The sequence below is a fragment of the Alligator sinensis genome, unplaced genomic scaffold (assembly GCF_000455745.1).
Source record: "Alligator sinensis unplaced genomic scaffold, ASM45574v1 scaffold628_1, whole genome shotgun sequence".
NCBI classification, from domain to species: Eukaryota; Metazoa; Chordata; order Crocodylia; family Alligatoridae; genus Alligator; species Alligator sinensis.
Window position 1 is genome coordinate 3,990,805 of NW_005841873.1, and position 14,455 is coordinate 4,005,259.

At 45.6% G+C, this 14,455-nt stretch overlaps 1 protein-coding gene across 2 annotated transcripts in view; it reads right to left on the minus strand.

Moving 5' to 3' along the window:
* Positions 1 to 14,455, minus strand: part of TMEM132C (transmembrane protein 132C) — a 208,814-nt gene that overhangs the window by 6,175 nt on the left and 188,184 nt on the right. For both annotated transcript variants that reach the window (XM_025195799.1, XM_025195797.1), the window contains 3 exons: positions 12,012 to 12,217; positions 11,011 to 11,284; positions 9,780 to 9,971 (listed from right to left, as the gene is read on the minus strand). In XM_025195799.1, coding sequence (XP_025051584.1) covers positions 9,780 to 9,971; positions 11,011 to 11,284; positions 12,012 to 12,217 — 672 coding nt within the window. The remainder of the gene's footprint in view (positions 1 to 9,779; positions 9,972 to 11,010; positions 11,285 to 12,011; positions 12,218 to 14,455) is intronic.

Below are 14,455 nucleotides of genomic sequence, written 5' to 3' on the forward strand. Positions count from 1 at the left end.
CTTCCAAGGGAGGTGGTGCTCTCCCCTACCTTGGGGGTCTTTAAGAGAAGGCTGGATTGGCATCTGGCTGGGGTCATCTGACCCCAGCCCTCTTTCCTGCCTATGCAGGGGGTCGGCCTCGATGATCTATTGAGGTCCCTTCTGACCCTAACATCTATAAAACAGCAACAGCGTGATTTTCTTGCAAGGTTCTTCTGTCTCATTATTGCTTCCTTCGGCTCCATCCAGTGCCTGCACAGGCGCTGACCCTGTGGGTGCTCCAGGGCTCAAGCACCCACTGAAAAAATTAGCCAGTGCTCAGCACCCATGAGCCATTGCCGTGGCTGCCTGCAGACATTAAACATCCAAAAAATCCCAAACGGCGCTTGCTGGAAGCAGCAGCGCATTACTTCAACCCTGTAAAGATAGGGCGCTTCAGCAAGACTTTTTGGGGCTTTTAGCTAATGCCGATTCAATCAGCTATTAGATAAAAGCACCAAAAAGCTCCACTGAAGCACCCGATCTTTACAGACACTGTAGACCCAGGCTGAAGCAATGCACTGCCTCATCTGGGCGTGCACCGGGCTCGGCGAGGGAACATGCTGAGTTTAAAGTAAAGCGCCATTTTTTTGGAGGGTTTTTTTTACATCTGCAATCTCCTACCGGCAAAAACCAAAGTCGGCGCCTATGAGTACCTGTACTATTTATCCTATCAACATGTCAGTCTAGCCCTGGATAACCCAATGCTTGCAAGTTCCTTGTTAAAATGGTACCATTAAATTGCACTGAAGACTGAGAGCTGAGTTTCAGACTCAAATGGAGCTGCCCCATCTCGGAGGCTATTTTTCTTTAGTGCCAGAGAAAGCAAATGCCTGGGGCTCTGAGCAGTTTTTTGGAGGAGTGGGGCTCCTCTATTTGACAAGCAGCTTCCAAAAATTTCCTCCACCGTCTGAGTTTTCTCTATGCCATTTCCCAAATAAACTTCACGTGACCCAAGTTGCTATGTTCACAGTACCGTCTTGCACAGGACCCTGGAACAAGATCTGAATGTTTCCAGCCAATGCGCTTCACACCAATTAGTTTCCAATGAGGCATCTCCCTCTTTTGACTATAGTTATTAGGAAATATTTTTGTTGTAAGTGAGAAAAATCAGTGCCTCAGTCCTGGAAGCACACATGCCTAGTGCTTGGGGTTTATCACAAAGAGTCCTAGTCCAAAAACTGTCCTTGCTCTCCACCACATATTTCTAGTATTGCCAAGCTCTTGAGTTATTTTGTACCTTCATCTTACATGGTCATCAGTGTAATGCCTGAGTGATTTACAAGTGTTACTTTTCACATGAAAAAAACCATTTTCATCCCCACTTTACACAGGAAACCAAGGCACAGCGTGACTGAGGTCAAAGGGCTCGCCAACTTTGACAACCTGAGACAGCTAGGACCTGATTCTTCCCCGAACGTCACATCATACAGCGCTCCAGATGTTCACAGTCCTCCAGGTCACTTTTATGCATTTGTGTGTGATCACTGCTTTTGCAAATCAGACCTCAGGGTCTCAAATCATGGGCCCCAAAAAGGAGCAGCATCTTATTGGTGGGCAGCTGTGGAAAGTTTGGGTTATGTGACTTTCCCAGTATTGCATGGGAACTCTGTCGGGGGCAGGGACAGAATTTCTCTCTGCAGATTCACATTCAATTGTCTTAATTGTCCAGTCCTGGTACTTTCCCCCATCTCCTCCTCCCAGTCTCATTTTCAGGAAAGCCCCGTTTCCCTTCCACATCTTGGCTCTACCCTCTTTCTCGGCCTCACTCGTTAGCACAAGTCTCCACGACCAACTTGCCCACAAATCCTTGACTCTTCATCCATCTTCAGTCTCTCTTTCTGCCTCCTAGAGTTCTTGCACACATGATGAACATTGCCCATTTCTGTGGTATAACTGAATCATGCTGTACACATGCAGGGGTTTTTTTTTGGATTGAAATGAGTCTGTTATGTTGCAAGCTAAACCACATTTGCATGCAGTTTAGTTTGCAATGTAGCTATTTGTCACGTTGCAGCCTTTTGACGGCTGGCCCCCTGCCATGGGAGAGGTGGCCTGAAGGTAGAAATGGTAAGGGGCCTGATCCGCTTTCTCTTTTTTTTTTCTTTCCACTGAGCCTGCCCGCGTCTCCTGCAGTTAGGGGGCGAGCAGCCGGTGGGCCGAGCAGCCCCGGTCCTTCCCTCTGCAGCAGTGGCACCCCCAGGGCTGCCTGGGAGGGCTGCTAGCAGGCCGGATGCTGCCCCAGCTTGGGCTTGGGGGAGTTGGATGAGGCTGGGTGCTGCCTCTGAGCTGGGGTAGTACCCGCCTGCCTGGGCAGCCCCAAGGGATGCCGCTGCCATGGAGGGAAGCTCAGGGGCAATTTGGCCCACTGACAGCTTGCCCCCCAGCCACGGGAGATGCAGGCAGGCTATGCGGGGAAAAAAAAAAGGATCACCATAACAGTGATGGAAACCCCTAAATTGAAATGGTGGGTTTTTAACTGTCACAATTAAAACCCACCATTTCAATTTAGGGGACTAATTCCCCATCGCACGTACAAGCACCCGCCTAGTTCCCAGCTCTCTTTTCGGTGCCTAGTCCCAGCTTCCATGATGAAGATGTTCAAAGAAAGAGTTGTGAACATCTTTTCACAACATACTGTATTTTCTCCCTAGCCTCATTCTCAGAAATGGCTCAACTATTTTTACTGAAATTTTCAAAATGAGGCCAAAGCAGACACCCAGGATGGAAAACGTCAGCTCAAATGCTATGGGTTTGGCTAAGTTAGAAACAACCAAACTGAGGGTTTGTCAAACAACTTTAGGGTTTGTCCAGACGTGGCAGCTGACTTCAATAACAGAAGGCAGTCATTTGAAGTTTAGGCACGCAAGTGTGTTTTAACACAGCCTCATATAGCCCAGTTACTATTTTCAGTCAGTATTCACTTTTATTTTTTCAGGGGTCCTATATAAGAAGAACCAATTGAACACAAAGCTGTCACAGTTAGATCACAGATATTTTGAATTAAAAGGGGGAGAAAAAAAAAAGAGCAAGAGAGAAAGAATCCCCAAACCTGCCAAAATACATTTAATCAGCCCAAATATTCTATTTGGCAAAAGATCATCTTCATTCATTCGCTTTGTTGAAGGCAAGCTGAAGGCAGGGGAAGGAAGTGAGTTTCCCAAATGATTAGAAATTCTGAAAGGCTTAAAAAAAAAAAAAAATAGAAATGATTTAGTGCCGTGTCCTTCAAAGAGCTGTTTCTGCAAATCCGATGTACCGCATCAATAAATCCCCTCTGAATCTCTGACAAGGTCCTCCAATTACTATCAACAGATGAAGATGGATGGGAGTCTTCTTATCTGCAGAGCGGCTGCCCTAGCCCGATGCCTGCACGTTGAGGTGACAAATGCCTGTGTTCATTAATTATTAAGCATAAACAAATAGTTTGAGAAATTGCCCATTATCTACTTTTTCACTCTTTCTCTCCCCACACTTTCCCTCTCTCTCACGTTCCCTTTCATTCCATCTTGCTCTTTGTAAACCAGTAAACCACAATCCACATTGCTGTCCATGTCTCCTGGAAGGTGGGATGATTTATGTGGTCACTAGGAAGATGGGAGGCGAGTCCGATCCCGCACATGAGATCATTGTTAATGACAGCAGAGCCCCATTCAGAAGAGATGAAGAATTTGCTTCCCATGGTGGTGTTTGATTTCCAAATGATGTGATGTTTCCTAAGCACACGAAGAACTGCCTTAATCCAGACACTTTCTGTTCGTGGTTTTCTTCATCTTCTTCTCCAAACTCCTCATCTGTTGGCCACGTAACCAGGTTCCCACTCATCAGACCAGCCTGTTTGCCCCTTGATCTTATGCTGACCATCTGCACCTCTACTACCTTTCTTGGCCTAGAACCACATCTCTGTAGTTGGTGGTCAGCCCAAAGATGCCATTTGATAGATTATCCTGCATTATAAAACCAGCCTGTGTTTTCCAACCTGCAAATGTCTTTCTCTTCCTCATTTCCTGCCTCTTGTAATTAGAGGACTCATTTTATAAGAGGGGGAAAAAAATCACAAAGGTGCATGAAAGAATGTCTGACAAGGTTTTTTGGGTGAATCTGATATCTTTTACTAGACCGACTTAAATAGTTGGGGAAAAAAATTAGCAAGCTTTCGGGCTATTCTTACACAAGAAAGAATGTCTTGCATTCGAAAGCTTGCCCAACTCTCCCAATCATACAGTTGGTCCAATAAAAGTTGTCACCCTAAGAAATCCTTGCCTTTCACATGAATATTAGGGCTTATGTTTGACTGATCAAAACTGAGGCCATTTTTATTGCCAGCTGTTTCAAAATGTGTGTATTACCTGATTGCACAAGAACTACCATCCCTTAAATGAGTGCATTCAGGCAAGTTGAATCTAGTGAAGGAAACTTGGATTCAGAAAGTGGAGCTGATGCAGGCACGTCCCATAGAGAACACATGAAACCCGTGCTTTGGGATGTGTCCCATTTGTCCGTGAAGCTCCAAGTCCATTTTATGGTGGCAGTTTTAACCTTTAAAGGAGCAACCTAGTTGAAGTCTCTGATGTCTCCTGTCTAATTTCAACCCCTTGACCACATCAGTGGCAGCAGAACTGCTGATGCTAGACCTGTCTCCGTACGGGTCCAAGGACCCTGGAATCTCCTTCTGTCCCAGTCTGAAATAGTGTATCTCAGGGTTAATCTTAAGGCTACCCTCAAGCCCATGCACACACACCATCTACATTAAAAACCCCACCAGCAGCCCAGCCCACCCCAAGTCCAGAAGCTCTCCTAGTATGTTTGCAAGCATGGTAGGCTGCAAACATAGGAAGTCTGCCAGCAGCAATCCTACTTATTCCTGCTGTTGAGTCCCAACCCTTCTGCATCTCACTTCTATTGCGCAGAGTTAGAACCATGAACAGAAGGAGTAGACTGATTCAATGTGCAGCAGCTGCCAGTTAATATATAAGTGCGAAGGCTCATGGGGCTTGGGCTACTTCAGAGTGAACCTCAGTGTAAAGATACCACGAACAGCCCTTTTTGCTTGGCTTTCAAGGAAGGCTGCACGGCCCATTTGTTTCCCCTGGCCTTGAAATGTAGAGTGCGGGAAATGTAGATGCAGGCCAGTATGTAGAGCCGACTGCATCTCATAACATAGCATGCATTCAATGATCCTTTGCAAATAAATCACAAAGCGCCTGGTTTGCTTGTGGTGGTCCTTGGTTGTGTTAGGTCATCAAAGGCAACTGCAAATCATGGGATTTCTGGGCAACTGCTTCAAGCACCGTGCTCCTTCCAAGAGAGGAAAAGGAAAAATAACACTCGTACCCAGCAGATCCTATTTGCTCAGTCATTTTTTCATGGGATCAGGGTGTTGAAATGTAGATTAAGGCTTTATTGCACTGGTCTGTAGTATAACAGGGTTGTAAGTAAGTGTAAATGTCATCTCCTTGTAATATGCACTGCCAAAATGGTGCGATGGACCTCAGTGTAAGTGGAAAATAAGGATCTTAATGGCTGTTATTTAACCTTGTGACTCTACTGAACTCCCTCGGCTGTAGGACGCTAGATAGAGGGCAACTGATGCAGCAGAACGGCATCAGGTCAACCCGTATTTCAGGGGTATGTAAGCAACCCCAACCTGCTTTGCTCCTTTGCTCTCAAGTGGTTCTGAGTGCCCTCAACTCCTACCCAAGTCAGTGGGATATGACTTCCCTGAGACGAGGCACCTTGCAGGGTTGGCTCCTGTCTTTTATGTTGACAGAAGCTGTGTGCATGAATGGGAGATGAAGCATGCCCCGAGGAAGGGAACCGGACACGCCGACACCATCTCACAGCAGCAGAGCATGAAAAACAGCGACAGTCATTTTACCTAAGGAGATTTCTGCACTTTCCCAGTAGTGCTGCAAGATACATGGCCATGCACAGCTATTAACTAATGTTTTTTTCTACCCACTCTCTTTTATTTTATCCATTTTCCCATTTCAATTTATTAAGCCAAATGCTATATCCCACAAGGGTAGATGCTGATACAACTACATGCTTCTTCCTCAGAGGAGGCCAAATCATCAGTCCTCAATGCCCACTCAGTGGAGAAAACATGCTTAAATACTGGGGGTCTCCTTTCCTTGACAACTGTAAGAGGGAAACTCTTGGAGACTGGCTGTGTCCGTCCCACAGTATACCCCAGGCCATATGGGATAGCGGGCTACCTTAGCAGAAGGACATGAAAAATAGATCATTCATAGGTCTGGCCTCCAAATCTTTAGAAAGATGTGTCCGGGATGGTCCAGCTTGGCTTTTCCAAGGCCCCGTTTCAATAACAGATGTGGTTATACCGCTTCCCACAGGCTCAGATTGGCTAATTAATTTAGTCAATAGATATTTTCACCTAATATCCAAAATAAAAAAAATCCTTGCTTACCTTCTCTGGGTCACTGAGTACTTGGGTACATTGCCAACTTTTAAGAATTTGTACTTTGACCTCTTCCCATTACTCACTGCAGAACTACAGCTGCTATTGCACTCAAGGAACTTATCTCATCTTCATTAAAAAAAAAAGTCATAGTTGAAACACTCAATTCATTCATGTGATAATGAAGGATTTCTTACAGCACAATACCAAATACAGAGTCATGCCTTCCTAATGAACTATGGGCCTATCCTGTTTAATTTATTAGGAACAGTATTGATATGCCAGAGAGTAGCATTTACCCAGGGACTTTACCTAATCTACATTGATACTTGGCTGTAGAAGCCATCAAAATGGAGCCAATGAAAATATTTGACTAAAGATATGTAACAGTTTCTTGCACAGGGGCAACGTTAAGTTGGAGTCAATTATTTCTGAGAAAAATAATCCCCGCCCCACTCATCCAAGATGGCAAGTGTTTTTTTTCTCTCCAAATGTCACCATTAACATTTGCATCAGCAATAGGGGCTTTTGATGGAACTTATGTCAGAAAGAGAAAAACACAAATAACGTGTGAATAGTACCTGGGGTCTCCCAATTTTTGGCTGCTCAACAAGTGGGTTTTATTTAAATGAAGTAGAGCACCTGTGAAAATTGGATCCCGTCACAATGGATATATCCAGTATCACCACTGACTCACCCACTGACACCTCAATTTACATCTTCACTGTCTGCCTTTCTTGCATGCAGACCCGCCTCTGACTGCTTTACTATTCCTTCCATCCAGGAAGAGCACACACCAACTGCACATGCTTCCTCAGCCTGATGAAGGGTATTTAAACCCAATAGCTTGCTACGAAGAATTTTTCCAACTATTTAAGTTGGTCTAACAAAAGATATCAGATTTACCCAAAGAACCTGACCCCAGCTGTCCTTCCTGCCTGGTGCAGGGGGCTGGACCCAATGATCTTCCAAGGTCCCTCCCAGGCTTACAATTAATCTAGGAATCAGTCTATGAATTAATCAATCTATGAATCAATCTATGCCTATGTCCTTAGACCAGGGGTGGGCAAAATGTGGCCCATGGGCTAGATGTGCCCTACTAGGCCATTCTATCTGGCCCACGAGAAAATTAATAGAAAATTAATATTTGTCTGCCCCTGGCTGCCTGTCATGTGGCCCTCGATGGCTTGCCAAAACTCAGCGGTCCTCTGCTTGAAATAATTGCCCATCCCTGCCTTAGACCAACATGGTTACAACCTATACTCCAGTATCACCAGGCACTTCTGGGAAATATTTTTCCCAAGCACTTTTCCATTTTCAGTTGCATAAAAGCCTCTTCCTGATACATAAGCAACTTATTTGATCCCCTGCGCTTTCCCTGCAAACTAAATTACCAGGACACGTTACCCTACAATTTGAAGCCAGATGAAACTCCTTGAGAAGTGCAGCATCCTCTTTCCAGGTTTAAGTATAAGCTCCAATCACCTACTTCCAGCACACAAAGTGGGTTCAGGCAGAAGAGTGTGCAAATTAATTAGAAAAAAAAAACAACAGTCCACAGGGGGAGATCTTTTAGAGGCATAAAGGGAATTAGGGATCTAATTGCCTTTTGTGCCTGCTCTCCATCCTCTGAAGACCAAAGCCAAGATTGTCCAGGTGCAGAGCTGCTGCCTGTGGCTCTGGGATGAAAGAGAGCGCACTACAGTCGGGGGGATGCTCAGGCCCCTCTCCTAGGTCACCGATTTTTCCTTTAAAAATGGAATGAACAAAACTGGCCAGAAATTTTTGGCACACATTTTTCCCTGTGAAAAGCCAACTTTGAATAAATGGAAAGCTCCCAAAATAACAGCAATTTGTGACAAACTATTCCAGGAAAAAGATTCCACGACAAAAATACTTCCTATTGCAGAAGTACACTCGGGCGGGGGGCGGGAACGGGACAGGACGGGACCTGGCATTTCATTTCAAAACTTTATTTAGAAGTAATTATCACTTTAGTTCTCCAGCTGTATATTACTCTTATGACTAGTGTTATCTCATAACATGTTGGCTGTGGTTATATGTTATTTGCCAGCGTGTCAGGCCGTGATACAACATGTCCCACTGTGCACCGCTGGTACTGAAACACCGTGTTGTCATATATCACAAACCAATTTTGGCAAATGTCTCTGCTCACTTAGCTCAAGTGTGAAGCCCCTCTGGTTACCCAGGCCATTTTATTTTCTACCAACCATATGACCTAGTCAGTCACTCAGCCTCATGCTCTTTCGATTTGTTTCTCGCTTTTGCTACTTCAGTCTCTGCATCTGTTGAGGAGAGCAAAAGGAAGTCCTGAAGAAGGACATAAATGGGCTAATTACACGAGACTGAGGTGCTTAGAGGATGAAGTAAATTAGACAGCATGTCCTTCTCCTAGCTGGGATGCCATCCTGCCACTAACTACCAAGTTGTAAAAACAATCGCAATTATTCTTGCGTTCCAGAAAATTAGGTAGCAATAATCATGAAAACGAGCTGTAAAACATGACTGGAGTTCGTTCCTATTTGTGCGAGATGACATACAGGTTTTGTGAAAGCTGAGGATGGCATTATAGGCGTACAGCTGAGTGAAATCAAAATTGAGTGGGCAGCTCTTTATAATTTCCATTGCCGCTGACCCCCTTGTTTTTCATCTACTCTACAGCAGCTCTGTGCCTTCGCTGGATGCTGTTTGCCATTCCTCCGACCCACAGGGGTTGTGACCTGAAACACATTCCTCGACACCCTTCCTCCTTAGCCGAGATGGAAACCTGCAGGCTTTGAATTAGGCAGGATCAATACACCAGTGCCCTAATGAGCTGAACAAGTAACCCAACTGAGGCAACCTGGAGAATAAAAGGAGAGAGGAGCCTGGCTGTCTGCTGTGGTTCCAGCAGGAAAGCGAATGCACTCAGCTTTCTCCCCCTGCTACTTTATAGCGCTTCCAAATGTTAAATCACTGCGATACACAGAGCTTCCTGCTCTGTGACATGGAAAACAGGAGCAAGGCTCATGGCAAGCGGGGACCAGTGCTCATGAACAGCTTGGGAGAGAGGATAATAAAGGCTGGGGCTAGCTGCAAAGATTGCATTATTTAAGGGAATTGTTTTAAAAGCCAGGAGAGAAATGAGACTGTCTGGCTTTGGACCTTTCATTGAGGGCCAAGCCTAAATTTGCAGAGGGGACCGAGAGGGGCCAACTCCCCACGGTCCCTGTGTAGAAACAGGCCTACAGGCACAAATCAGGGCTGGAACCGAAGGATGGCAGGATGCAAATCTACCCATCAATACACCAGCAACGGTGAGGACCCAAGTGCACATTACCTGCTTAGGAGTATGAAGCAGCTCCTGGGCGATGGCTGTAGCAACGATAGCTCGGCTGCTGGCTGCACTTGGCTGAAGGAAGAGTGACAGCCCAGCCACTAGCTGGACTCCCAGGTCCGTGATAGTCACTTTGTCATCAAGCACTGTCACTGTCTTCTCTGCCAGAATGGAGTCAGAAAGAGGAGACAAAACCTTTGGAGAAACCGCAACAGAGCTGTGTCAAGAAGGGGGTTAAATACTTAGTGTTCCTTCTCCCCACTTATTTGCCTCCAAAGTCTTAGTCCAGAAACACATTGGAAAAGATCATCTAGTTTCATGCAGAAGCAAGAGAAACCCACCTGATGGCTTCTTCTCAAAGCCACCAAATCAAATACTTCCTTGAGAAGTATCCTCTTTGCATTAATTTCCTATATGCCTGGGAATAAAGCATCCTTCTCCATCCTACAAGGCACCAAGCATTGTCATCTCCCGGGAACTTCATAGATTTGTAGATATTAGGGTCAGAAGGGACCTCAGCAGATCATCGAGTCCGACCCCCTGCCCGGGCAGGAAAGAGCGCTGGGGTCAGATGATCCCAGCCAGGTGCTTGTCTTCAAATGAGCCAGGAGTCTCACAGCATCATCCAGGATTTGCCCTTCATTTTCACATTTGGAAACTGTCATTTCTATCTCCCTGCTGTTTGTAATGGAGCATTGTGCCCATTCTCCAGTGGGAAATCATTCCCCTTCATAGCAATCACCCCTGCATAGCCATTTCCTATGTGCCTTTTTGAACCTTTTCGGGGGGCGGACGATAGCTAATCAATGAATGCAATCTCCCAAACTTAGATCTGTGACTAAGTTTGCTGTTGGTGCACTAGTTTGGGGGAGATTTCAAGCCTAACAGGTCACATACTCAATTGGTGTCAATTAGCACAGGCTTAGATTTACAAGCAGTAAGAATCTGGCCATCAGAACAAATGCCATGGGCAATGACACCCTCAGCTCCCACTGAAGCCTCCGGGAAGGAGAGCCCAGGCTGCTCTTCCTTGTAGGGAGAGGCTTATATGCTCAGTACAGTGGGCAGCTGAAACTACATTGGCAAGGGCTCCAGCTTTGGTTTAATTAAGCGGAGAGGAAACGTTGCATGCACAGGGCCAAATTCGCCATTGCACGTTATTATTCTATTGCAAACGGGAACATCTCAGCAGATCACCGGAGCGGACCCGCAAGGTCGAGCTCCGTTGACGTACCTGCATCGTCGTCATGCCCACTTCCTGTCCGATCAGAACCCTTCCTTCCTGCAGTCTGGCAATGTGCGGCTCCTCTAACTTCATAAAGTCAGTCACCAGGTCTGTTATGTCAAACTGCCAGTCGGGGCCCAGCAAGTAGCTGAGCTGACCCCACGGGCTAGCGTCTTCGGCTACGAACTGGGTCAGGACTCGCACCGTGGCATGCTGGTACTGGAGCGTGCAGCCTCTTCCCTTCCGCTCGTCCTCATCCTCGTCGTCACTCTCTCGTGTGGGCCTTATGGGAAAAATGAATACAGGAAGGAAGCGTAAGAAAAGGATTTGAAGGAAACCAGCCCCGTGGACCTCTTTCTCTGCAGTCCAAACTAGAAGCAGAGAGCTAAGCAGGGAAAGTACTGCCTTGAGTCGGATCAGTTTAGAGGAGAAATGTGATCGCCTTCTGACCAGTGTGCTGAGCAGACTTCATAAGAGAAGGGGAGAGGAGATGCCCTTTAGGGTGAGAGGCGACCCCCTCACCCAGCCCTTTGCAGGAGTCGTAACTCACTGGCATGTGGCACGTTGTACTTCCACGGTGACTACTGGTGGCATCATGCAGGGGACTGAAAAAATACAGTGAATCATTGCCTTTGCTTTGAAACCAGCCTTGGTGGTAGTAAAAGGCAAAGAACCAAACCCTTTTGAACTCCCCTCAACTAGTGGCTGGATCCAGATCCAAAACCTGCAGCTTGCCAACAGGTATGTGACTGACTCAGGAATACAAACCCCCCTGATAATCAGTGACTCGCAATGGGACTTCTGCTCCCAAGTTATTTAGGTGCATTTGAAAAGCACTTTGCTGTCTACAGCGAGCCACACCAAAGCTCTAGATCCAAGCGCCGTTGAACTCCAGGGAAAGTCAGGGGACAGCTGCCTACTCTACACTATGGGTTGCTCTTTCTGGGGATGAACATCAGCACCGTTCTTTGCACCCAAGCGCTTGATAAAGTAAGCAACTAACTCCCCACCTCTTATTGGAGACAATGGGGACTCTCCAGCCTTTGATCTGGCTCAGCTCCGTGTCTGAAATGTCTATCTGAAGAGGCAGGCGTGGGACCCAGACTGTGATTTGCAGGGGGGCGCTCAGATACTGGTACGTGAAGTTCACGAGCACGTTCACCTTGCCTTTCATTTCTTTGCCATTGACAAAAACATAGTCGCATCTGTCAGAAACCTACAGGATGAGATGGGGGCGGGGTGGGGGGCAGAGAGAGAGAGAGAGAAGAAGGTAATCGCATCAACAGAATAGGCTCAAAGTAGAGACCTGGCATCTGAAAAACAAAACAAGCAAAACAGCCTCCCTTCTCCATATGCATGTTAATGACGGCCTTTTACAATGGAAGCAGCTGAATGCAGAAATCCTCCATCAGCTCGGGAGGCATAATTATGCCGGAGATGCCTAAAGACTGGATGCTATTTATGAAGCTGCTGGTTGATTTTCTATTTGTTATGCAATGAGCCACTAGCTGCTGACATCTCTGCAGAATTTATAATGAGAAAGGCTCCCTTTAAGAGCAACCCACCACCCCAAAACAGGGCTAGCTGAATGCAGGCAGCAAATCAAGGCTATCCCCTGACCAGAGTCTTCACCGTCGGCACGGGGCATCGTGGTTTAATGAAACCCGCCAGTCGGATAAACCTGCCCCCGGAATGGGTTTCATATGTCAAATGGAAACAAAAATAAATGCATTTCCTCTGCGATAAACATTATCTGTTTATAAATGTTACATTTTGATTAAAGCCACAAAGTAATTCTAAACACTGCAGTAGATTTATCATTAACATGTAAATACTGTCCTGAAATATAAGCAAGCATTAGCATAGTCATGTAAGAGTTATATCAGTAATCACTTCTTTAATCAATGTTGTAATTTACAGACCATTGAGTTTTCTCATTTATTACCTTACTGAGTACTAGAGGGAGGGAATAAAATCCCTCCAGAATATATAAATCATTAAGAGGAATGCAGATAGTATGAAGTGGCTCTGTGTGATAAAGTCATTGTCATATCTATTCCTAAAGGTGTCATAAATGTCTGGGGAAATCTTGTGACACATTAATCATACATTAAGTGGCTAGCAATGGGAGCTGTTGCATTACTAAATGAGCTGGCATGTCTGCAGAAATTAACAGTAAACCCAGCAGATATCTTCAATTCCCATTCTTTCTCCCTCCCCTTCAGAAGCCTATTTCATCTTCCATAATGAATGTCGTTAGCGCTGGTAATGTCCCTCCCACCTGAACAGCTATTCATCCTGTCATCTGCTCCCTTTGATTTTTTTTCTCTCTTTCCCATACCGTTTTGTTCAAACGATGTTTATCAGATGGAATAGTTCATGTCCCCAAGCTAATCAAACGGATGGGTGCCTTCTACGGCCGCACATAAACGCAGGGGCCAGCTCTCTTAAACGGTTCCCAGTTCTATACATATGTCTAATCCTCTGGTAGTTTTGGCGTTGCTTATTTCCATGGTATAATATCCAATAGAGAGTTTGCAAGGGACTGCAAAGAACATAATGAGTTTATGAAATGATACAATCGCTAAAGGCAGACTGGGGGCTCTATTCACTGGATGACATATTATCAAATCAGTATCAGCCCCATCTGTTCAGCCTGAAATCAGTGATTTTCATCCTTTATATACTCAAGACACCCCCCTCATTAGACTCGAGGAACCTCTGGTTAGGCTCCAGACATGCCTTGGAAAATGCCGGGTCTTAACTTTCACTCAACTTTTGACTACAAAAAAATTCCAGAGCAATTCTTCTGTTGCAAAAAACTCGGACAGACCACAGCAGGGCAGACTGGTTTTCACATTATGAATTCCTATTTGAAATCTCTGGGTTTGTCTTGTGAATCATGTTTGCACACCTAACAGTGCTCATGCAGCGTGGCACCCTACAGCACTCTGGAAAGGATCTCGAGGCATCCCAAGGTGCTGCAGCACCCTGGTTGGGAATCACGGTCTTAGGTAATCCATGTGGTGTTTAAAGGATTTACAGTGGCAGAGTTTCACTTACTTCCTATATATGTGTGTGCTGTTTTTATGTGTTATTTATGCTATATATGTTATTTATGTTTGTGCGATTTACAAAAGAGGCCATATTATCAACGTATAACGTCACACAAGTGCACTATATAACATGCACTATTAATATCACACTTACGTGGGAGCTACATGCAAGGCATATGGCTTATTGTTCCATATGGGTTGCCCTTGCCTTTTATGTCCCTATTTCTGTCTTTCTATGGAGCAATGAGTCTGAACAGCCTCACCCATACCCCAACTCCCATTGCCCCTTGCAACAGGGACTTCTGCAAGGGATGTAAGGGGGACCAAAGGTTTCTTGGACTAGCAACATTCCCATTCTGACATCCTGTGAACCCTTTCCTAACTCTTTCCTTCTCTTT